The following is a 24,808-nucleotide window of genomic DNA, read 5'->3' as shown; positions in this document are numbered from 1 at the left end:
GATTGGCTTGTAGTTATGTTTATAGTTCACTAGTGTGGTTATATTTTTTTAATTTTGGCAAAACATACGCGCACATTTTCACAAAGTCACACGGGTAGGGCGCCTTTATAAATGTTTATAAAAGTGTTGCTTGTATCCCACAGATAAGGATATAATTATAGACTTGTTAAAAAAATCAAGGGAATGCGCATTTAAGCACCAATCTACAAATAGTAACAAAAGACTTTTCTGAAAGAAACACTTTCCATTTTACATCATTTGTATGCAAATGCAAAACATAATGTCTAAATATAAGTAAAAAATAAGTAAAAAAGGCACGAATTTTCCCCAATCCAAAATGCCCCATCTGAACCAGCATGCGCAAAACGACATCGCGGTCGTCCCAAAACCGCAGTCAACACATTGTTAGCATTGAAAAGGGCAAAGCAATACACAAAACGTGGTTACCATCTACCATTATTGCTTGTTAAGAAAGTAATTGGAGAAGAGTATCAACGTCTGCCAAAGTCCTTTGAGGACACAACGTCCGTATTGAGACAACGAATAAATACAGGTTTGAGTACCGCAGGACGTTTCGTGATCAAGTCCCGATAAGCATCTATCTTAAGATATTAAAGTGTGTGCTATGCTAGCGTCCTTTTGCATGATTACTCAGAGTCACATTGAAGGTAAACTGACATTTGATTATCTTTTCTCCCATTTAGGCATTGTACAAACATTTTAAATAAACAATGTGTATGAAAATAATGATGGCATATCTTTAAAGAACAAGAGATTATGTGCTTTTTATATCGTTATTTTCTTATTTAGAATTGACAAGTCTAATATGATATGTACTAACAGTGAAGAAACAAAGCGTTAGCCATATAGTCTTTGTACAGGAAGTTATATTTCCGTGTAAAACAAATTAAACAGTTAATACATTTAATGCGTATCGCTTTAGTGTATTATATATATATTTTTTTAATAACAGGTTTTTATAAAAAGACATGCGTGACAGGTCTTTTTGAAACAATAGTTAGAATTTTTCCAGGATATTCTAAGTCGTTCACATAGGTTAGTTTTTTTCGTCATCACGACTAAATCAATCGTTTCCATGACTAACTACGTCGTTCTGGTCGATTGGTTTCCGGTTCACGAGACATAAGACGGGGTTATTTTGCCATTGAGAACCACATGTCGTCACCATTTAAGTGGAAATTTGGATTGTTCGAGGCAGCCATATATAATTCATAAATCTTACTTATGTACCGATATATGTTTTAATTATAACTTCTAATAAGGGGGGGGGGGGGGGCGTAGTTTAAAAAAAGGCGCCAACAGTTTTGTTTTTGTTTCAAATATCGTCTCATACTCACAAAATATCATCCCATACAATTAACTTTGAAGACGGTAATACAGTCAGCATGTCGGTTGGTTGGTTTGTACGTTGGTTGATCTGTAAGTATTTCGTGTGTTTCCAAATTCTTCTTTAAATCTTAAACTTCGAATAACTGACTTTATAAGTCCTAACATATAATGGCATACTGATTTCCGAAAAAAACATACCCAATAACTAGGTGGCAGCCATCTTGGATTAAGTTCTAAACGCTTTATCATTATTTTAAACCACTGCGGTAAAGCGGAAGGGGATTTATTGGAATGTCCTTTGTTCGTCCATCCGTCCGTCCATCAGTACTACGTTCTTTTCCACTTCATATGTAGTATACCCTGTGACATTTTTCCATGACACATGCCTGAAAGATTTCTGCCATGTGTCACTGTGCAGAAAGTACGATTAAGTCAGGCATGTTCAAGGTCAAGGCTGCACTTCACGGTCATATATTTTAGCATCTTTTCATTGTCCACTCAATATCGTATATGCCCTTTAAATAAAATTCTTGAAACTTGGCTTAAATGTTAAGGTCATTCAGATGATGTGTAGACTGTATGAGTGAATCGCGCCGGCGCATGGTCTTGGTCATACATAAATGTCGAAAGCTTGAGCTATCATTTTCGTGTCAACTCCATATCTTATATAACATTTAACAATTTTCATCAAACGTGACGATGTTAAGTTATTAAGACAATATACTTTAAAAGGCTTTAGTAAAGCATGCCGGTACAAGGTTAAGCTCCTACTTTAAAGGGGCCTTTTCACGTTTTGGTGAATTGACAAAATTGAAAAAAGTTGTTTCATATTTGCAAATTTTCATTTTAGTTATGATATATGTGAGGAAACCGTAATACTGAACATTTACCATGCTCTATAATAGCCTTTATATGCATCTTTTGACGACTTAAAAACCTGAAAATTATAAAGCGTTGCAACGCGAAACGATTGAATAATTTGGAGAGTTCTATTGTTGTCGTTATATTTTGTGAAACTACGAGGATCGCTTATATGAAGTATAAAATACATCAATCGTTGTCTACGGAAGGATAGTCGAGTGGTATAATGCGTAGACTTTTTACTCCAGGACTCCAGGGGTCAGTGGTTTGAGTCCAGCTCAGAGTTACCTTTTTTTCTTTTTTTAAATTGTATTCTTGATTTTTTACTGGAGCCTTTAAAATCCAATGTTTACATTTATCAACATAAAGCATTTAATGACAAACTTCAAAACATGCCAACATCTGTGAAAAGGCCCCTTTAAGGTCAATGGTTTGGGCCTCGACGTTTTGTCCGCATCAGATCTCTTTATTTCATTGAATTTATTTTCATGCATAGATATTGCGTTAATTGAGATGATGTGCAAAGGGAATGGTTCAGTCACACTGGCTTCAGAGCATACTTCAATTCGAAAGTTTCAGCTTTTTTGTCTCCGATCCATATATACCCATTTAAAAAATGTTCATGAAATTTGGCGACCATGTTTAGGTCTTCAATATAATGTGCAGAAGGCACGAATCGTTCACGTCCGCTAAAAGACACTGTTATGCTTTATTTTAAAAAAGATCTCGAATTATTTGTGTCCACTCGAAATCTCCTATTCACTTTGAATGAGTTGCATTAAACTGTGCCACAATATGTCGGTCAATGCGACAGTGTGCGAAAGGCATAATTCAGTTGTGTCGGTTGAACGTCAAAATCATACTTCAAGGTCAACTGTGTGCGAGTACATGTTCGTGTCCGCTCTATATCGCATATACCCATTGAAGGGTTTTCCTAAAACTTGGCTACAAGGTTAGGTTAATCGCGACAATGTGCAGAGTAAGCCACACCGGCTAAATGTCAAGGTGGAAATTAATAGTCTATATTAGATAATTCATTGTTATTTGCATGAAATGTTTATGTCTTTCAAAAAATGGCCATCTGTCAGGTGTCAATCAGGCTGACAACTTCAAGGTCTGCACAAAATCTCTGCGGGGGATACGGCTGTCCAATTTAATGCTCACACTTAATATTGTAACGGAATATACGTGCATGATACTGTTTGTGTTTATCAGATTTTTTTATGGCGGACGGGCAGTTTATGTCACATTTTAATTAGAGGACACGAGTTAAAATTGGGTTTAGAATTTCGTGAACGCACTTTAAATATGTAATCATTTTGGACAAATTGTGCATTTCTCGGAATGTTTGAAGGAGAGAAACGAAGCCGTAGCAAACCAGTAATATCCACCATATGTGACGCCATTTACGGATGTAATGGATTAATGTCATGATATATAATGAAGACGACAGTTGTGATTATCCAAATAAACCAAACAAGAAGATCAATAGAATTATTTGTTAACCCATCTGGGACAAAACTTCCTTACTTACTTAATTGACAAACTAGTACGAACTTTAGCGAATTATATTGTGAAGCCATACAAGAAGAAACGAATCGGATAAGGCTAGACAAACAATAATTGTGAATCTGCAAATCATATACTCAAGGCCGCCATGCATTGAAGACAAACAGAGATACCAAAATTAAAAGTAGTAGTAGAATAGCTGGTGGTTGCCGGCCGGGTGGTAGCAGTGATGATGATATTGATGGTAGTAGTAGTCATATGTATGCGTCATTCTTCATACAAGAAATCAGACAATAGGATTTATATATTTCTCGCTTTGGAAGTTTTTAGAGTTTTTGGTGGGGAGTTTCAACGAACGCCATTCACATGTTGGAACTGCTTTTAAACTACGAGATTAATGCGCGACTAAGGTTACAAACCACTAAATCATTATAACATGTAGATCGATCATCACAACATTCCTCCCTACAAGACTTGTCTTTATCTCATCAAATTTGAAATCACATAAAATTGCCAAACATCTATCTTTTCATATTTAAGATAACCCATTTTAAGAATGTAATGATGGTTGATCTTTAATACACTCATCATTCGTAAATAGTCACATTTGGTGTACTTTGACCTAAGCATGAACTATAGTCTTACTTGATTTAAACATGATATGAAATAATGTTGTAAGTTCAGAATGATTTACTTATTTGTGACACTAATTCTTACCAATTTCAATGAGACAATGTCAATCATCTCACAAGTATTAATTATATCTATGATTGTTTCTTCAGAAGTCAATAATGTTTCACCTTAAAAAGTCTTAAGAAATCACTTGTGCTAAAAGATATTAAATTAGAAGTATTCATAACTTCTGGTTATACTTTAACCTTTATACTATTAAACTACTTTACCAAAAACATGTCTAACAATGGTTAACTAAATGACTAGAAAAGACCTATTTGGTCTTGAGTTACACGGGGATTATTATGCCCCTTAAGCACAGTGTAACTCTCCCTAAGTATGATTTACAAATCAAGCCGATCTGTAGGTTTGACCCTGCCTGCGCGCACTGGGTAACGGCGTGGAGCTCCGGCGGTCTTATCAGGCGCTGGAGCTGGTGGTGCCGGAGTCGGTTGATCATGATGCGGTGAAACGGAGTCATTGCTCGCGGCTGCCTCTGGAACGGTGGTAGAAGGAAGTGCAACTGGCACCTCTGGTGACTGATCAGAGACTGGCAAGGTCCCTCTGGAGATCTGATCAGTATGACGACGCCACTGAGTTCCTGAGCCTACGTCGACCTTGTACGATAGAGGCCCACTTTGCAAAACGACAGATCCAGCAGTCCACTTGTTGCTTCTGCTGCTGCGATAATCACGAACACATACTTGTTCACCGTTCATGAATGTACGAGCTGGCCTCTTAGAGTCTGCGAACATTTTCTTTTGCTCTCTCAACACCCTTTTTTCCACATTGATTAAGATGTGACGCGTTTGGAGTGCTCTTCCCATGAAAAGAGCTGCTGAAGTCTCGTTGGTAGTGCTGTGTGGTGATGCTCGATACGCGAGAAGGAAGATGCTCAATCTTTGGTTGACTGTACCGCCTTTCTTACGCGAAGCTTTCATGGCCTGTTTAAATATGAACATAAGTCTCTCCGCGAGGCCATTTGTGCGAGGGTGATACGGTGCCGATGTAACGTGCTGAATACCATTCTTTTTTATGAACGCCTCAAATTTCTCGGAGGAAAATTGAGGACCGATGTCAGTAACGAGACATTCGGGTAACCCATAACGAGCGAACACTTCACGCATCACTTCAATGTTTTACTCGCTGTTGTAGTAGTCATGTGGACGATTTCTGGACATTTGGAGTGAGCATCGACCATAAGAAGGAACATCGACCCTTCAAACGGTCATGCAAAGTCTGCATGCACTCTTTGCCAATGACGTTGTGACCATTCCCATGGATGCACCGGCGAAGCACTTGGAGATGCTTTGTAAAGTTGACACCCTTCACACTGTTTCGCTAAGTTTTCCAGGTCTGCGTCGATCCCTGGCCACAAAACGAAACTTCTGCTGACAGCTGACATCTTGACGATACCAAGATGTCCCTCGTGGCTCTCGTACAGAACGCGTTTTCTCAGTTTTTCGGGTAGGACGAATCTGAGTCCCCAAAGCAAACATCCTTGATGCACGCTGAGTTCATTTCGCCTATTTCTAAACGCGGCTACTTCGGTTGCGTCATCATCGCGTGGCCAACCATTCATGACCATATCGTACACTCTCGAGAGCACCGGATCTTTTGCGGTCGTCTGTCTCACTTCTTTACATGTCACTGGTAGTGCGTCAAACTGCTCGCTTGCAAGCGCAAATGTTCCATCAACTTCATACCCATTGATTTGTTTGGCACACTGCGCGCGTGGTAATCGTGTGAGTCCGTCTGCATTGCCATGGCTTTTCGTTCCCTTGAACTGAATGCTGTATCGAAAGCCTGACAAATACAGAGCATAACGCTGTAGTCTTGCTGTTGTTGTGGCTGGAATCCCTTTTGCTGGATTGAAGATTGAGATCAATGGTTGGTAATCGGTCACCAGCACGAATTCGCGGCCATATAGGTATGTGCGGAAACTTTTGACACACCACACGATTCCGAGCGATTCTTTGTCTATCTGCGCGTAGTTTCTTTCCGCAGAATTGAGCGTTCTTGATGCATACGCGATTGGGTTTTCGTCACCGTTTGGAAACTTGTGAGAGACAATACCGCCCCGAGGCCATTCGAGGATGCATCGCATGAAACAAGCACTGATTAACTGGTTCGAACCCAGTTGTGGGTTACTTTTTTTTTACAGGAACGATACTCTTTTAAAGTTCACCAATACATCCTAGGATCGTAAAAGTATACTGTTCAAATGTGACTTTCTTAAAATATATTTCATATAACTAAAATAAGTTACGAATACTGATAGTTTGATTTTCGTTACAACGACCTGAAAACGTTCCGGGAACGTTCTGTGTGATCATAACCTAATTAGAACTTAAAGAGGCCTTTTCACATATTTTTGAATGTTTTGAAATTTGTCATTAAATGCTTTATATTGATAAATGTAAACATTGGAAATAAAAAGCTCCAGTGAAAAATCGAGAACAAAATTAAAAAAAGAAAAAAAGTAACCCACAACTGTGTTCGAACCACTGAACCGGAGTCCTGGAGTAAAAGTATAAACCATTAAGACCACTCGGCCATCCGCGCTCACGCAATGTAGAAAGAATTTTATACTTTAATATTGGCTATTTCAGAGCATTGTAAATGTTCAGTGTTACTGTTTCCTCACAAATATCATAAGTAAAACGAAAATTTGCGAATCTGAAACATATTTTTTTATTTTGTCAATTTATCAAAACGTTAAAAGGCCCCTTTAAGTGAAACGTTTTTTGAACGTTACGTGCTAGCTGGGTAGACATTTCTTCAACATTGTTGTTTTATGACCAAAATACAACGTCGTGTAGACGTCTTTTCCCGACGTTGTTTAAACGTCGCCATTCTAACATTGAATTAACGTTTGATTTTGGTTGCCGACGTCGTGCCCGAAATTCAACCAATATTCGACGTCTATTCAACGTCGGATGTTTGCTGGGTTATAGCTAAGTGCCTCACTTCTAATGCCGTGAGAGACAAATACAGAGCCCGTCTACTTGAGTGCTTGCGCTTACACGGAAGAGGAGAACCACTGGAGCTAGTGAACAAAGAAGATACTAGTAGTTTCACACAACTGATCCTTGACAGCACACATCCTAGTGTCAATAAAGGACACCCTCCCTTAGAAAAAGGAGAGAGAATCCATAGAGCTTCTGTCCAGAGAGTACATCTGGAGTATCCATCTACTTCGGTGGCGTGTGCTAGCAAAGGGGTCATAATATCACCTTAAGGGTAATGCTAACGCATTTTTGTCGCTGCTCGCGATTTTATATCTTAATGTATTTGTTTTTGACTCTTAACTTTTACCCTATATGCGTTAGTTACTACTATGCTTTTAAGCAAAGATTGTCTTAAATACTATAGACCGCACTTTACGGAGGCACACTAGTGATAAACTCTGTATATATCTATGCTATTGTGTCAATCCTTCGTTCCGTATTATCCCTTAAGTCGGTGTACCGGATTTATTTTACATTTTATCGTGATGGACACTTTAACATCCGGCTCCCTGATATAATGTACACAGGCATGTTTTACCGCGTACGTATATAACTTCGTGATTGTGAGTATTCACTCATTCTGTGCGACAGTATGACAAGCGGTTCGACGCATAATCCCAAGAACCTAGGTTTCTCATGAGAACCTAGGTTCTTAGAATAAGAACCTATGTTCTCAGAATGAGAACATAGGTTCTCGCTTAAAGATTTCACATGGCTTCCAGAACCCAAGTATTCAAATGAGAACCTAGGTTTTCATGAGAACCTAGGTTCTCATTTGAAAACCAAGGTTTTGGTAAGAACTTAGGTTATCAGAATGAGAACCTAGGTTCTCATGAAGAACCTAGTTTATTAGGATTTTGCGTCGAACTGCTTACCATATCCGTGGTTTTCATTTAGGAACCATAGTTATCATGAGAAAATATATGATAGTTCTCGGAAAACGTCGTACATATGAACAAGAGGCGGTCACCGACGGTTTATGCCTGTTGTCACAAATATTCACCAGATAACCACACAAATAGTATAGCAATTCCACATTTTTATGTTAGTTTTAGTTCGTATTTTCAACTTGACATATCAAAATGCATTAAAGCTACCTCTGCAAATTATTCATTAAAAACGAAAAATCGTATATGTAGATAAATATTTAAAGGGCAATAGCTCATACATAACTCATTAAATTGGAACGATAAAAAGATATGCGCATCTCCGTGTGATACCTTATGTTGATTTATAGTTTTAATTATCATGCACATCGGTTCAAAAGCTCCTGAAAATGAGCGCGGAAACCGTGACGGACTTGCATACAAACCAACGAATATAATTATGTGGCCCATTCGGAAACGCATTAGAACCGCCTTATTAATACCACTAGTTCTTTTGACATTTTCCCTCCCGTTAAAATGCTCTCTGGTGTAATTGTTTTCTTTTTCGGTTTGTCCTGTGGTGGCATTCAAGGCAGAACGAGTATGTGTCCGAGGGATTCTGATGTCAAACCCTGAACCACACGGGGGTTTTTCGTAAAGGCCTCGCAAGTTGGACACGTCTCTGCGCTCGGTTGACAGATATATATTATGAAATCCAAAGAAAGCAGGTTTTTCATGAGAACCTAGGTTCTCATGAGAATCTAGGTTCTTATGAGAAACTAGGTTTATGAAATTCCAAGAAACCAGGTTTTTCATGAGAACCTAGGTTCTCATGAGAATATAGGTTCTCATGAGAACCTAGGTTTTCATGAGAACATAGGTTCCCATTTGAAAACCTTAGTTTACGCTAGAGAACCTATGTTCTTATTAGAAATTAGGTTTTCATGAGAACCTAGGTTCTCATAGGCACATAGAACTTAGGTTCTCGTGAGAAACTAGGTTTTCATGAGAACCTAGGTTCTCATTCTGAGAACTTAAGTTCTCGTTTGATATCCAAGGTTTTCACAAGAACCTAGGTTCTCGACAGCTGCTCGCGTCGTTCTCTTGGATAACCTAAGTTTTCATGAGAACCCAATATTTCATTTGGGAACCATAGTTCTCATAAGAAACCTAGTTTCTTGGGATAATGCGGGAACCGCTTGCCATACGACAGCATCAGACACTACCAGAGGCCGCCAACCTCAAACTACCAGGGCAGAAAAACTAGCTCTACATCTTGGGTACTCCGACAAGGTTACAGTATACTAAATATATAAATAGATAGATTTATTCGGCATATACATGTCAAATAATAACATAAACAATTTATCACATTTTGCATACGAACAAGATAAATTTAAAACAAACACATATACTGAGCACTAAAAATATCACAGATCAAATTGAAATCATGAGGTATACACGTGTGTTACATTTACAAAACCTTAAAACAATTTCTCAGATGCTTAAAACAAAATTAGATTAGAACAAACACATATATTTAGCATCACAGAATTAAAAATGACTCAATGAGGTAAACATTTGAGATACATTTACATACCTTAATAAAAATTTACAATTTTCACAAAGAAGTTTAAACCAAATTCAGCTTAAGACAATCACATACATTGAACACAAAAATATCACAGATTAAATTGACTTCATATGGTATACAATTATCGGTACATTTACATTAGACTGTTTACTTATAGTTTATTTTAGTCTGATAAAAGGACATGTACTGCCAGGAAAGCCCTTGAAAGTCTTGCGACTTATTTCCACAGGGGTCCTTTACATTACTGCTTCATACAGCACATAAACTAGATAGCAGCTAGCTATAGTCATATTATGTTAAATGGTTATTGAATTATTTTATACTTTAGTTAGCATATCTAAAATTTACAAAATTTATATATGCGTTCAACAATTTGAGCGAGCACATGATTATATAAACTCGTTACTTAACAAAGACATGGGATATCTAAATACTTAAAAGAAACAACACCGTCTGCCATGCTCAATCCCTAAAGGTACTTGTTAAGAAAAAGTTTTTTGACTTCTTTTTTGAATTTGAAGTGACTATTTATACATTGAATAGATTCTGGAAGCGCATTCCAGGTTAACACACCATTATAATAAAAAGTTGAAGCTGTCGCTGATTTTATAACAGGAACATAGAAATTACATTTGCTCTTTCGTGTGCAGTAGCTATGAACATCAGATTTCTTAATAAAGTTTTCTTTCATATACACTGGACATTTGTCATAAAATTTTTTATGAACATGATTTAGACTCAGTTGTTTCACTCTATCATTAAGTTTTAATATTCATAGTTTGTGAAAATCTGAGCAGGTTAGTGTGGTTCTTGGTGGAACATTAAAAATGAATCGCACAACCGTGTTTTGTGTAATTTGTAATTTAGACTTAAGAGTTTTCCCCAAGTTATTATACCAGGCCGAACAAGCGTAGTCAAATAAGCATTGAATTAATGAATTACAGAGGGTTTTCCTAGTGTTAAAATCCAGTACACTGTTGTGTCTATACATGAACTTAAGTCTCGAGTTGACCTTACTGATGATGTCGTTTGCACATTTATTACCTGACAGGGTGTTATCTAGAACATGACCTAAATATTTTACCGATTTTTGAGACTTTATAGTTTGATTATTACATATGCATAGTTTGATTATTACATATTAAATAATCGTTTCATGTAGGCTGGACTCTCTAAATAAATATCAAAGTTGACAGGCAGGCATGTTTTACACTTTAAACTATAATTCGGGTTTTATCTTTCGGAGATAATGGTAGGGCATGAATTGGTGTTCATGACTGAATCCTTGAAATATGATGAACTTGAAGACTATAGTAAAACCTTTGCACTGACAAAGGTTACATTCCACTAAGAAGCCAAATCCAAAACAAAAACACACAGTCAAGCCAGTCCAAAAAACTAAAGCCATCTGAAAGAATCACTGTCTTAAACATAAATTGCCGGTCAGTTAAAAACAAAATCCCTGACCTCCATCAAGTCATCATTCAAATAAAACCAGATGTCTTATGCCTAACAGAAACCTGGTTAAAACCAGAGATAAACACCTCTGAAATCTTCCCTGACCAACTCGATTACCAAGTTTATCGTGACGATAGGTCAGAAGGCAAAGGCGGAGGCACCCTAATCGCAATCAAACGATTTCTCACTAGCCAAGAACAGCCCCAACTAAAAACAAATAATAATGCAGTTTGGGCGAAACTGTCAATCAAAGGTATAAGAAATATCTACATCTCTTCCTTTTACAAACCAAATGAAAATGATGAGGAGTCCCTCAATGAACTTTGGGCATCCATTAAACAGATCCCACAAAACAGCACTATATGGATACTTGGCGACTTCAACATGCCAAGCATCGACAGGTCATCAGAGGCACCAACAGAAACCTGCAGATACAGAAACTTATACACTAACTTCCTAGAAAACTTGGTTAATTACAACTTACAGCAAATGGTTACTTGCCCTACTAGAGGTTCTAATACCTTAGACCTATTCCTCACAAATATGCCAGCCCAAGTACACAGCACCACAACGTTACCACACCTTAGCTCCTCAGATCACGACATCATATTCCACGAAATCAAGGTTAACAGAGGTCGCCCAATTCAACCAATCAGAAACATCAAATGCTTTAGGAAAGCGAAGTGGGATGACCTCAAAAGAGACTTTGAGACCTTCTCGAGCTCTTTCCAAATAGCAAACCACTCTGATCCAAATGCTGCTTGGTCTCTATTTAAGGACGAACTCACACGCCTCAGCTCAATCCACATCCCAACCAAACAAACAAAAATGCGTCGTGATCTACCATGGGTCAACCACCAAATCATAAAACTAATAAGGAAACGCGACCAACTATACAAAAGAATGAAAGGTCAAACCCCAGCTATCCTAAACTAGCACATAAATTTAAGCACACAAGGTGTCTCGTCCAAAAAGAAATCAGGACTGCCTACTGGAACTACCTAGACACTGTCATCTTCTCTCAGGACTCCCAACCTGGAGGAAACAAAAAATTCTACTCCTTTATTAAGGCCAATCAAACTGAAAACTGTGGCGTCGCCTCCTTAAAAAGTAATGGCCAAACGTTCACAGACCCAAAAGTCAAAGCCAACATACTCAATAAACAATTTGAGTCTGCTTTTTCCAGACCCCAACCAATGAGTCTACTGCAGTCCTGCAAGCAAGTCCTTACTCCACCTGATCGCCCAATCATGCCCCAAGTCAATATAACTCAGGACGGTGTAGACAAGCTACTTCAAGACCTAGATCCGAGCAAAGCCCCAGGGCCAGACCAACTATCCCCAAGGTTACTAAAAGAACTTCACAGAGAAATAGACCCTGTCCTCACCCATATCTTTCAGATTTCCCTTAAAACAGGTATTGTCCCAGAAGACTGGAAGCATGCATTAGTAGCCCCAGTCTTCAAGAAAGGTCCAAAATGTAATCCTGCTAACTATCGCCCTATTTCACTTATCTGCATAGACTCAAAATTAATGGAACATATACTCACGTCTAACATCATGTCCTTCTATGACAGAAATGACAACCTAAACCCCAATCAACATGGTTTTAGATCCAAACACAGCTGTGAGACGCAACTGATTGGTTTCACACAGGAAGTCTATGACAGTCTCGAAAATGGTCAACAAACAGATGTCATTGTCATGGACTTCAGCAAAGCATTTGACAAGGTGGACCATCATAAACTTATCCATAAACTTAAAAGATTAGGCATAAATGACCAGGTTACCTCATGGATCTACTCGTTTCTCCAAGCCCGAACCCAACAGGTCGTCGTTGAAGGTCAAAACTCTGAAAATCTCCCAGTCCTCTCAGGTGTTCCCCAAGGGTCAGTCTTAGGGCCTTGCTTATTTCTATCCTATATAAATGACCTTCCTGATAATATCAAAAGCAGAACCAGACTATTTGCGGACGACACCATAGTATACCTTACAATCAAATCCTCCACTGACGCTCATACACTACAAAATGACCTCATTTGCTTGGAAAAATGGGTGTCAGATTGGTCCATGGAATTCAACCCAGACAAGTGCAAAGTACTTAGAATCTCTCGCAAACGAAAGCCAATACTCTACCAATATAAACTTCACGGTATAGACCTCAAAACAACTGACGCCGCAAAATATCTAGGCGTAACAATAACAAACAATCTTACATGGACCAAACACATCAACAACATCACCTCAAAAGCAAACAACACCCTAAGATTCATAAAACGCAACACAAAAACCAAAAATAAAGCAGTTAAAGAAAGAGCATACAAAACTTATGTAAGACCGCAGTTAGAATACTGCTCAACAATTTGGGATCCCTGGCAACAGTATCTTATCTATAAGGTAGAACAGGTTCAACGGTCAGCTGCCAGATACATCTACCTAGATTACAGCTACACCAGTAGTGTGTCCAACATGATAACCTCCCTAAATTTGCAAACCCTTGAACAACGCCGCAAACTAAGCGAAGTCACATTCATCTACAAGATCCACCACAACCTTGTACATGTTGACCACAACCACCTAATACCAACCATAAACCTGAACTTCCTGATACCTTATTCTAAGACGAATTTCCATGCAAATTCCTTCTTCCCTAGGAGCATTCGTCTATGGAACAGCTTACCTATCTCAATACAATCAAGCGCCAGCTTAAACATCTTTGCTGAGCAGCTTCCTCCAACCTTCAAATTCTAACTCATAGCTGTGCTTTTATCTTTTATCCTTGTATATTAGACTTATTTTTATCCTTACCTAACACCCTGATTTTATTCTGCACATAACAAAAATACTAACACTGTTTCCAGACAACGCGCCTGCTAATAATAATCGTTAACGATTGTCAGCAGTATAACATAGACATAGACATAGAAGCGGTCGAAAAAAGTTGCAAAAAAATCTATTTCGCTTTGAATGCAAAATGTTGCATTTATTTTCGCTTAAAATTGTCGCTTTTGCATTGAATTATACAGGGAAACTACGGCATCATTTAGTATATTATGACCACAAGTCAACGGGGGGGGGGGGGGGGGGGGAATCTAAGAACAACAACAACAACATGGCGGTATTGAAATTTTCCTCTTTTATTGAAGCCGACAATTACATAAAAGATGAAGAAATAAAAACGTGCACACGTTTTGTTTTTCTGGCAAGACGTGGGTCACCGAAGTCTACAGGTGTTTTAACAGTTCAAGTCGAAGTTGTGTGCCTGTTAAATGCACAGGTGAAGGGCGCGTGGCCAAGTCACTTTAACACTATCAATTTGTCATAAAACAACATTTTTTATCATATTGACCAAAAAAAAAAAAAAAAAAAATTTTTTTTTTTTCTGATATGTTATATATGAACAAGGTAGGTATCTCTTGACACAGAAAAATCACCTTCATCAGCATTTTAAGCGATAAATTGCCTAAATGGCGGTCGATTTTCGAAAACTATGTACCATTTTGTTGGGAAAGGGTGCCTCGTGACGAAAAATGACCACAAACGGCTACTTGCCGACATAAACTACAAGAAAATACTTCTCGAACTCGAAGAAATGCTAGGTCGGCTCCGATCTGACCGATAGTTCAGTGCCGATTTTACAAGAGTAAAACTATCGAAATACCACAGCTACCGAACATAATACGCATTAATACAATAAACAAATAAGAGTTTATCAACTTACAACACAGATTTGTCCTTTTGATCACACCAAACACTAATATAATCGTTATGTTTGAATGTTTACTTTCAATTGTGTACGATGATCAGGGTAACGGGAGGCGCTTGCAGAACGACCTTCACCTCACGTTATTTATACACCGATTGGTTCCGCGCATCCGAGTTACCGAACACCTGAAACAGAGAACCGTATATATTTACGTTTATCGCAGTTACGAAAAGAATCACACATGTCGCTTAACGAAGAACAAAATCTAGCAGTTCAAAGGGCGCTGGAAGGCCACAACATTTTAATTCATGGCCCTGCAGGAACGGGAAAGTCGTATGTTATCAAGCAAATCATTGACACTATCAAAAAGACACCTAAAAAGCTGTCTGTCACAGCAACAACAGGCATCGCGTGCATTGCTTATCCGGATGCCATGACCATCCACAAGTGGTCCGGATATGGCGACGGACGAAATAATAAAAAGGAAATTGCAGAATTAGTACAACACAATAGACATTACATGGAATGCAAACAAAGAATTATTGAAACTGATATCTTAATCATTGATGAATGCTCCATGATGAGTAGAAAACTATTTGAATGTCTGGACTCTATTTGTAGGATAAAAAACTCAAACTTGCCATTTGGTGGCATTCAACTCATTTTAGCCGGTGATTTTCGCCAACTACCCCCAGTTTCTAACCCTATTTTCAGTGACAATGGTGAATTTTGTTTTTTAAGTCCATTATTTGAAGTAATAACACACAGGTTGGAGCTTAGGCAAGTTGTCAGACAAAGTGAACTCCAGCTGATAGACGCTATTGCACAATGTTCTATGGGTAATCCAACCAGTGATTGTGTTAAATTTATTCAAAGCCTTGCCCGACAGTTACAGAGCCCAGATGCTGCAACAAAACTTTTTTCAACAAATGAACAAGTTGACGAATACAACCGTACTAAAATTATGGAATTTCCAGGACAGCTGTATGAATTCCTGTCTGCAGACACTGGTGAACGGAATTTTCTATCACAAATGATTATACCAAAACATCTTTGGTTAAAAATTGGAGCCCCTGTTATTCTGATGAGGAACCTCAGCGATAAGCTGGTGAATGGACTGAAAGGCGTGGTGTCTGCAATTACGGAAGAGGGTCCAATTGTTAAATTTGGAGAGAAATCAGTTCCTGTTCCAAGAATGAAATGTTCTGGTATGTTAAATTAAATCAACACACTTAATTTATGTTACATTATTACATAGTTAAATATAATTATCTGAGTACTGCCAATCAATTTACGGAAACAAAACATTTTTTTATATAACTTTTTGCCCGTGTTAATTTCCTTTTTTTAACTTGACCCAACAAATGATGAATATTGATATAACATACTTTCAACGACGCGTACGATCAGTTCTGCATTTCTTTAAATTAACATGCCTTTAATGAATCAGTTTTCAGTCCTTCAAAGAACCATGATGTTGCTGTTCGAGAGCAGTATCCATTGAAGCTTGCTTTTGCCATTAGTATCCACAAGTCGCAAGGCATGACCCTTGAAAGGTAAAACTCCAGTCATTTTTTATATAACATATTGCTCATACTTTATTATAATGTTTTCCTGTATCACCTTCATTTAAATTAACCCTTTCAGAATTTTGAAGGCCTTTGCCAACAGTTTGGATCCAGATGAGACGCCACAAAATGTGGCGTCTCATCTGGATCCAAACTGTTTGCTATTCTGATAATATTCTTTGAAAAAAATCTAAGAAAATGCTAATTTGAGAAATTCAGCAGACGACATTTTAGCAGACGACAAATTTCCCAGCATGCAAAGGGTGAACATGATTTTTTTCATGTCAGCTTACCATGGTAATTAATTTTCATTAAGTGTCATGTTAAGCTTTGTTTATTTGTAGATCTTAAAATTACCTTATAAAATCGGCAATTAAAAGAAAACATGTTAAAATACATTTGTCATACATGTATAGCTAAAAAATCCTAATGGGATCAATATTTATAAACTGTATATCCTTAAAATATAATTGTAGATAATAATTGTGATTATTTTAAAATTGGTTTCTCTTCAGTGTGGAAATCAATTGTAAAGGCATATTTAAGCCGGGCCAACTTGGAGTAGCACTGGGAAGGGCGCGTACCACAGATGGAGTGAGAGTGGTGAACTTCACGCCCAGTGTTTGTTTGAAGCAACCCTCTGTAGTTCAAGACTTCATTCAACGTGACAATTCTACAAGGCCATTTCTGACAGATCACAGCTGTTGCAGAATAACTTCTAGGTATATATTACGTCACTTACTATTCAATTTTGCAGCTAAAATGTTAAATTAGAATCCTGCAATTATGTAAAACAACACTTACCCTTAAGCATCGTCATTCCCTCGACCGGTCTGGACGTTGGGGGGGAGGGGGGGACGCCGTCACACAAATTCTCCGCCAGTCAGGTCTTTGTGGGCTGCTAGGAGTAGCTCATCAATGGGAAGGGATGTCCACTTTTTCACATTTTCCATTCAGCTTTTCTTCTGATGACCTAGAAGGTGACATCCTTCTAGGGTTACACATGAACACATGTTCCTGTGAAACCAATAGCACAGTCTTGCACAGTGAGTCGTGTCTGGTGACGTGTCCAAACCAAGCCAGCTTTTGTTCTTTCGTGGTCTGCTATGAGTAGCTTATTAATGGGAAGGGATGTCCACTCTTTCACATTTTCCATCCAGATTTTCTTCTGATGACCTCGACGGTGACCTCCTTCTAGGGTTACAAATGAACACATGTTTCTGTCAAACCAATAGCACAGTATTTCACAGTGAGTTGTGCCTTGCGACGTGTCCAAACCAAGCAAGCTTTCATTGTTTGATGGTCCCTAGGTGGTGTTGTTTGTGCTATTCACCATGATCTTCGACTTCTCTGTGCTGACCTCCATCCCATATGATCCTGCACTTTAGTAGAGCTTACCCTTAGCTAATATCGTATGACTTTGATTTTTTCACCTAATCCAATCCCAGATGTTGACTTCCTTTTATTTGTCGGTTCGCTAGTCATTGTGCAGTTGAAGGGCAGGGCTGCTGAACGATTCTTGCCGGCATTGGCTTTTTGGGATACAGTTGTTTGTCCAAGGAGAATGCTGTTCAAAGATCTCCTGTATTGTAGCGCATTGGGATTGGAATTAGCACCATTGTAGGTAGACCTCTGTTGGTTGAACAGGTTTTCAACTGCGTCAGAGTTTACAAGGCCAGGAGTGATACGCACTTTGGACTCTGCTGATATTAGCATCTGGCACAGCTCAACGAATCCAATAGCACAGGATTGAATGTCCTCATGACATTGTATGGACATGATATTCTTTGCCCTTATGTTTTTAGGAACTATTTCACAATTCATGGCATAGGTTTCCCAGTCCTTGAACCACTTGGAAACAATCATTAGGTCAGTTAGCCTAGAGTCATCAGTGGTAATAATTGGCTTCATGTCTCTGAATATTCTTATCATAAGCGATGTTTGTTGAAGAAGCTCGATAACACCGGTGAGGACATTTCCCTTCTCTCCTAAGTACTGCTGATACTGTAACATTAAATTTAACATTTCAGCGTTCAAAACATCCTCAGCCAGGTGATTTCTCATTTTTGATTGGTTTGACAGGAACATGTGTTCATTTGTAAGTCGCCTGTGAAGCTGCAGGGCATTGCACCTGTCCCACTGATAGCAGTCAATAAACATCTGCCACTGTACTGTGTGTCCATTAATTAATGTTAAAATTCTGGTACACTTGTCTGATATACCACTTTTCAATATATTATTTCTAATTTTTTTCATAACATGTGAAAAATCCATTAGAAAAACAATGTCATTAAAGGTGCAAGGACTTACAGTCTTGAAGGTGTTATTTTGATTTCCAATATTTATTTTCATAAATGTTCTATTTGCCTGCGCGCCATCCATACATGTATAGACAGGTTTAAACCCAAACATTTTCAGTTTGTCAATAGCTTCCCAGAATATTGGGTACATTTCCGGGGCCTGTATCCCATCAGATAGAAAATGGGCTATTGGAAATCTAAAACCAGTGATCCCCAAAAACAGAATCTGCAATGCATGAGTGCCAAGGACTTTTTCGTGGCTACCTTTCCTTAATGTATGTGAAGTATTACCCTCTTCTCCTATGTCCATCAGACCAGTCATTTCAACCACATCACCCGATTTGCATATTTGTATGTCAGCTTGAATACTCATTTCATCAATGATTAAGCCACCGATGTAACCCTCTTGGGGTACTTTTTGACGCTGTGCTTCATTGAACATCCAATGAAAAATATTGTCATCGAACCCAACATGTTGTTTAACTTTTGTTTTATACTGAATTAAAACACTTCGTGAAGGCAATATCAAATATTTTGATTCTCTTACTGCTTCATAGGACTGTGGACTCCTGCAATACCATTGCAAACATAAAGAAATAATACTTTGAGGCCATCTCCTCCCTTTTGGATCCCTAGCAACATTTTGGGCTTGGCTTAACAGGAGCTCAATCATTTCACCAGGTGCTCCAGGAAACAGCTTCATTATACTATCTCTGGTACTATCAAATTCAATAGCAATGTTTATGTTCTCCTTGTTTTCAATGTGTTTGCTAGAGTCTGAATGGAAAGTCATTTTTAAGCATTTTTTACATGTTCCTGATGCTGAGTTCATTCCAACAAGTCTGTTGCATACAACTGAGTGTATTAATCTACTGCCATTATCATTATCATTATCAAATGTCCACTTATTAAGTGTATGGTACCGGCTCATGATTACAGTTTTTGATATTTGAACACCAGCACAAAGTTTCAGTAGGCGAACGCCCTGTATTACAGTTTGAACACTCTCTTTATTTGCATTAAAACAATCATTCATGAATAGAGATTTAAGGTCTATATCTGTCCCACTTATCTTCAATTTCCAGTGCCCATTACACTGAAATTGAATGACCTTATACACCTCATTACCATCACAGAAGATCTTTGTTGGTATAGAGCACTTAACACTGTCATTGAGTATTTCAATTTTTTCCACGTCTATAGGCAATAATTTCATTATTTCCTGTGGGTTTTCTGGTAATGATTTTCTGTCAAGAACATCACACAGTTTTTTCACACTTATGCCAGTGTATGTTGTCATGGTGGTTTTCCCTTTGATACGTTTCTTAACTGCATTACAAAACACATGTGGAATGTGGTCAATAAATATGCGCTTGTTACATATGGAACTTTCTCCACATTCCTTCATTTCAAATTCATATGCCTTATACAATGAATTGACTTCAACAGCACCTTCTGTGTCTAGACACACTCTAGACAATAGCCTGAAAATTAAAGTTAAAAAGTTATAACTTAAGTTATAAAAAATAGCTTTAAAACAGTACTAAAAGTGAGTTTGTACCTTGTTATTATAACTTATATTACAGTAATAACTAATACTAATTTAAGTTTAAATTCCTTGTTAATGTTTTTTTTATTTATTTTGTTTATAAAGTCATTTTAATAAATAATATTTTAAAATAATGATATTTATATCCATTTATATAAGAGGCCATTTTTTATCTTTTGTTTCATGCAAATTCCTACCACATTTTTCATTAAAAAGACAATACATTAGTATGATAGTAAATATTGTTCATTTTATTGGAGTTTGCTGTACTTGCAGACTTTTTAAGATTATTTTAATTGTAAAATAATGAAAATAAAGTTTTAAATTGTTAGTACTTTGTCTATTTCTTTGCTAAATCTACTTCTTAAATGTTTGTTATTGTTATTTTATCCCTTCCCCTGTGACTCAAAAAATAAGTTCTGTGAAACACACACAAAAATAAAATGGCCTTAGTGTACAGGTTTAATTTTATTAATAATAAATATTGCATACATAAATATTGGTTACTGCTTACTGAAACCCATACACGGATTGTTTTATCTTTAAACATACTAGTGTATTGCCTGTTAACTTGTTCTGACCTTTTGTGAAATTGATTTCAATAAGCAAATAAGTTTATTGCCAGAAAAGTTTAATTTTTACAACTGAATTCAAAACTATTTCTATAGGCGGAAACCAACAACTATGTATTTTTGTCTCTTTTTGGACCTTGCTATGCGAAATGGGGGTTTAAAGCATGTGGGTCAAGTGTTGTCATGGATTAGCCTGTGCAGTCTGCACAGGCTAATCAGGGATGACTTCCCGCTTTTATGATATTTTTCTTTTAACGAAAGTCTCTTCTCAGCAAAAATCAAGTTTAGGCGGAAAGTGTCGTCCCTTATTAGCCTGTGCGACACTTTACGCACATGCATTAAACCTTTTACATATTGCCAGGCTCATATATATATGTCATGTTCTGAGAAAATTAGTCATAATGCAGGTGCGTAAAGTGTCATCCCAGATTAGCCTGTGCAGTCCGCACAGGCTAATCATGAGAGACGAAACTTTCCGCTTTTATGACATTTTTTGTTTAAATGAAGTCTCTTCTTAGCAAAAATCCAATTTCGGCGGAAAGTGTCGTCACTGAATAGCCTGTGCGGACTGCACAGGCTAATCTTGGACGACACTTTACGCACATGTCCAGTTTTCTCAGAACACGACTCATATACCCGTATATATGCAGCTATAGTTGATACATGTATTAAGAACTATGTGTTTATTGTTTTGACTCAACTAGTAAAAATCACTGAAATCAGTGCAGTTATTTTCAATTTTCTTGAAATCAAATTTTCTTCTTTTTAATCTTTTATGTTGTCAAAATAAGAAAAATTTTGGACTTAAGGGCCTATTAATAAAAAAATGTACATAGTGGTTAAAGAAATATTTTGTCTACATCTTACATTGAGAATTTAAAGCTTATAACATGTCATCTGTTTCAGAACAAGGGAAGATAATGCTGAGCTTTCAAACGTTACAGTTGAGAACCTGCTTACATCAGAGGCTGATATTGACATTGGTGAAAATGAAAGTACCTCTGAAGAATTCGATGAAGAATTTGACAACATCATCAAAAGTATCGATGAACTTCAAACTGAAAACATTAAGTTGCCTGAAGATTTAGATTTAGAAGCAATTTTACAGAATTTAAAATGTGAAAATGTTGTAACACCAATGCAGTTGAAAGCAAACAATATTGTAAGTAATATTGATAGGGAGAAATTTGAACACTTTGTGAAAATAATATATTCAAAAATTATGTCGTTCATGGAGAGTTTAAAAATTGATGCAAGTAATGTGGCACCTGTTTCTGCACAAAAGCTAACAGAATTTTACTCAAAGATGCATGTTTATCAGACAAGTGCTGAGTACAGAATGAGTTGTTTGTCATTCTTTAATAATGAAGTATTTACAGAGGAACATTTACATGTGTCTTTTAATATTACAAATTCGGTTCGAATATATATACTTAAAAAACAAGCTGAAATGATCCCAATTACAAGTAAAAAAAGCACAGAAAGAAAAATCACCAATGCAGCACAGGCAAGAGTACGTTATGTTGGTGGTTACTGTATCGCAAAGCTACACTACAAATATATACAAAAGAAAAGAAGTACCATGTACCAAACAGACAAAGCAGATATGTTTCAGGAAGCTGTTATAAGTGCAAATATTCTGGACAGTTTAAGAGTACAAGAGCAAGACACAAGCATGCCAGAAACCATGTTAGACATTAGTAGGAGGCAAAATCAAAACAGATCGCTTACCAACATCCCTGATTCACTGTACAATTTCTATTGTTCTATCACTGAACAATCCTTAAAATTATTGGTTGACGAAAACCTAAAAAAACATGGTGAAAATATGTTCGAATATTCAAAAAACACTTTAGTTGAAAATAAAAATTTATATCACCAGTTTTATACTGCTGTGAAAGACAGTTGTCAGAAGACTGTTGACATTTATAATAATATAATTGACAATCAAGATTTTGAAAAACATATTTACATTATTTATACAAAATTAATTAAAATCTTTTTGATGGTCATGGTAAATCAATTTAGAAAAGACATTCTGGAAAATTTTCAAATAAAAAAGAAAATGTCACACAGAAAACAAATTTTGGTGTCTACTAAAGGTGAAAAAAAGCCACGTAAAAATATTTCAAAAAAAAGTCCAACAGTGATTGACATTGATCAACCAAGTACGTCTACACAAGTTTTAATTAAAAAGAGAAAAAATGAGTCGGATTCTGACAGTGACAACTCTCCAGTGGAGGAAAACGATGAAGTTCTTTGCCTTGTTTGTAACAAGAAAACAAATTCCACAAACAAAGGAGCCATAGCTAATCAGTGGATTCAATGCGACAAGTGTGAAGGCTGGATCCATCGTTTGTGTGCTGGTCTTTCACACCATTTGAAATGGAAAAAGGCCCAACGTGAAGCGTCATTGTTCTTCTGCAAACAGTGTGAATAAAAAGTGTTTCTATGTAAAAAGTTGCTGAGGAATAGCTCGGACAAGAATTGCACTATATGTACAATGGAAAATTTCAAAGGGCCATAACTTTGTGAAAAATCATCCGACCAGAACCGACTGATAATATGCACATCTCCTCTTGGTAGTGAAGCTTCCCATAAAGTTTCATTGAATTCCCGTCATTAGTTGCTGAGAAATAGCCCAGACAAGAATTGCACTATATGTACAGTTAATGGAAAATTTCAAAGGGCCATTACTTTGTGAAAAATCATCCGACCAGAACCGGCTGATAATATGCACATATCCTCTTGGTAGTGAAGCTTCCCATAAAGTTTCATTGAATTCCGGTCATTAGTTGCTGAGAAATAGCCCGGATAAAAATTGTTTATTTCAAATAAAAAAGAAAATGTCACACAGAAAACAAATTTTGGTGTCTACCAAAGGTGAAAAAAAGCCACATAAAAATATTTCCAAACAAAGTCCAACAGTGATTGACATAGATCAACCAAGTACTTCTACACAAGTTGAAATTAGAAAAAGAAAAAATGTGTCGGATCCTGACAGTGACAACTCTCCAGTGGAGGAAAATGATGAAGTTCTGTGCCTTGTCTGTAACAAGAAAACAAATTCCACAAACAAAGGAGTCAAAGCTAATAAATGGATTCAATGTGACAAGTGTGAAGGCTGGATCCATCGTTTGTGTGCTGGTCTTTCACACCATTTGAAATGAAAAAAGGCCCAACGTGAAGCGTCATTGTTCTTCTGCAAACAGTGTGAATAAAAAGTTTTTCTATGTATAAATATTATTCAATGTGTCAACATTGCACATTATTTAAATAATTAATGAACGGATCACATACATAACTTACCAAGTAATGATTGTCATTTTTGTGAACAAATACTTGTGTGAGAAAACAGTGTTGACGTTTTAAATATTGCGCCGAATTATTGTTAGGAAGAATTTAGAAGCGTTCCGAAACATACACACCCCCACGACCTTCACCTTGTAAGCGTCTGATGACATGGAGCTTGACTCGAAATTGCCGATAAACAATTCCCGATTTACAACGATTTCGAGGTAAGAACGCAAACAAAAGGACAAATCTGTGTTGTAAGTTGATAAACTCTTATTTGTTTATTGTATTAATGCGTATTATGTTCGGTAGCTGTGGTATTTCGATAGTTTTACTCTTGTAAAATCGGCACTGAACTATCGGTCAGATCGGAGCCGACCTAGCATTTCTTCGAGTTCGAGAAGTATTTTCTTGTAGTTTATGTCGGCAAGTAGCCGTTTGTGGTCATTTTTCGTCACGAGGCACCCTTTCCCAACAAAATGGTACATAGTTTTCGAAA

At 37.2% G+C, this 24,808-nt stretch overlaps 3 protein-coding genes across 3 annotated transcripts in view; 2 read left to right on the top strand and 1 right to left on the bottom strand.

Moving 5' to 3' along the window:
* Window positions 1-5,620: 5,620 nt before the first annotated feature.
* On the bottom strand, window positions 5,621-12,130 carry LOC127878850 (uncharacterized protein K02A2.6-like). Its single transcript, XM_052425374.1, has 3 exons — window positions 12,035-12,130; window positions 11,692-11,746; window positions 5,621-6,198 (listed from the first exon to the last, which is right to left on the bottom strand). Exons 1-3 carry the CDS (start codon window positions 12,128-12,130, stop codon window positions 5,621-5,623), a joined length of 729 nt encoding a protein of 242 aa, XP_052281334.1.
* Window positions 12,131-14,404: 2,274 nt separating this feature from the next.
* Window positions 14,405-24,808, top strand: part of LOC127878849 (uncharacterized) — a 45,601-nt gene continuing 35,197 nt past the window's right edge. Inside the window, exon 1 of the mRNA XM_052425373.1 lies at window positions 14,405-14,550. Coding sequence (XP_052281333.1) covers window positions 14,433-14,550 — 118 coding nt within the window. The 5' untranslated portion in view covers window positions 14,405-14,432. The remainder of the gene's footprint in view (window positions 14,551-24,808) is intronic.
* LOC127877043 (uncharacterized) lies at window positions 15,112-23,635 on the top strand. Its single transcript, XM_052422648.1, has 4 exons — window positions 15,112-16,234; window positions 16,477-16,582; window positions 17,110-17,316; window positions 21,922-23,635. Exons 1-4 carry the CDS (start codon window positions 15,268-15,270, stop codon window positions 23,453-23,455), a joined length of 2,814 nt encoding a protein of 937 aa, XP_052278608.1. The 5' UTR covers window positions 15,112-15,267; the 3' UTR covers window positions 23,456-23,635.

Source organism: Dreissena polymorpha, chromosome 4, assembly GCF_020536995.1.
Source record: "Dreissena polymorpha isolate Duluth1 chromosome 4, UMN_Dpol_1.0, whole genome shotgun sequence".
In the NCBI taxonomy this organism is placed as follows: domain Eukaryota; kingdom Metazoa; phylum Mollusca; class Bivalvia; order Myida; family Dreissenidae; genus Dreissena; species Dreissena polymorpha.
The sequence above is the reverse complement of the archived record's forward strand: the minus strand, read 5'-3'. Positions and strand labels throughout refer to the sequence as shown.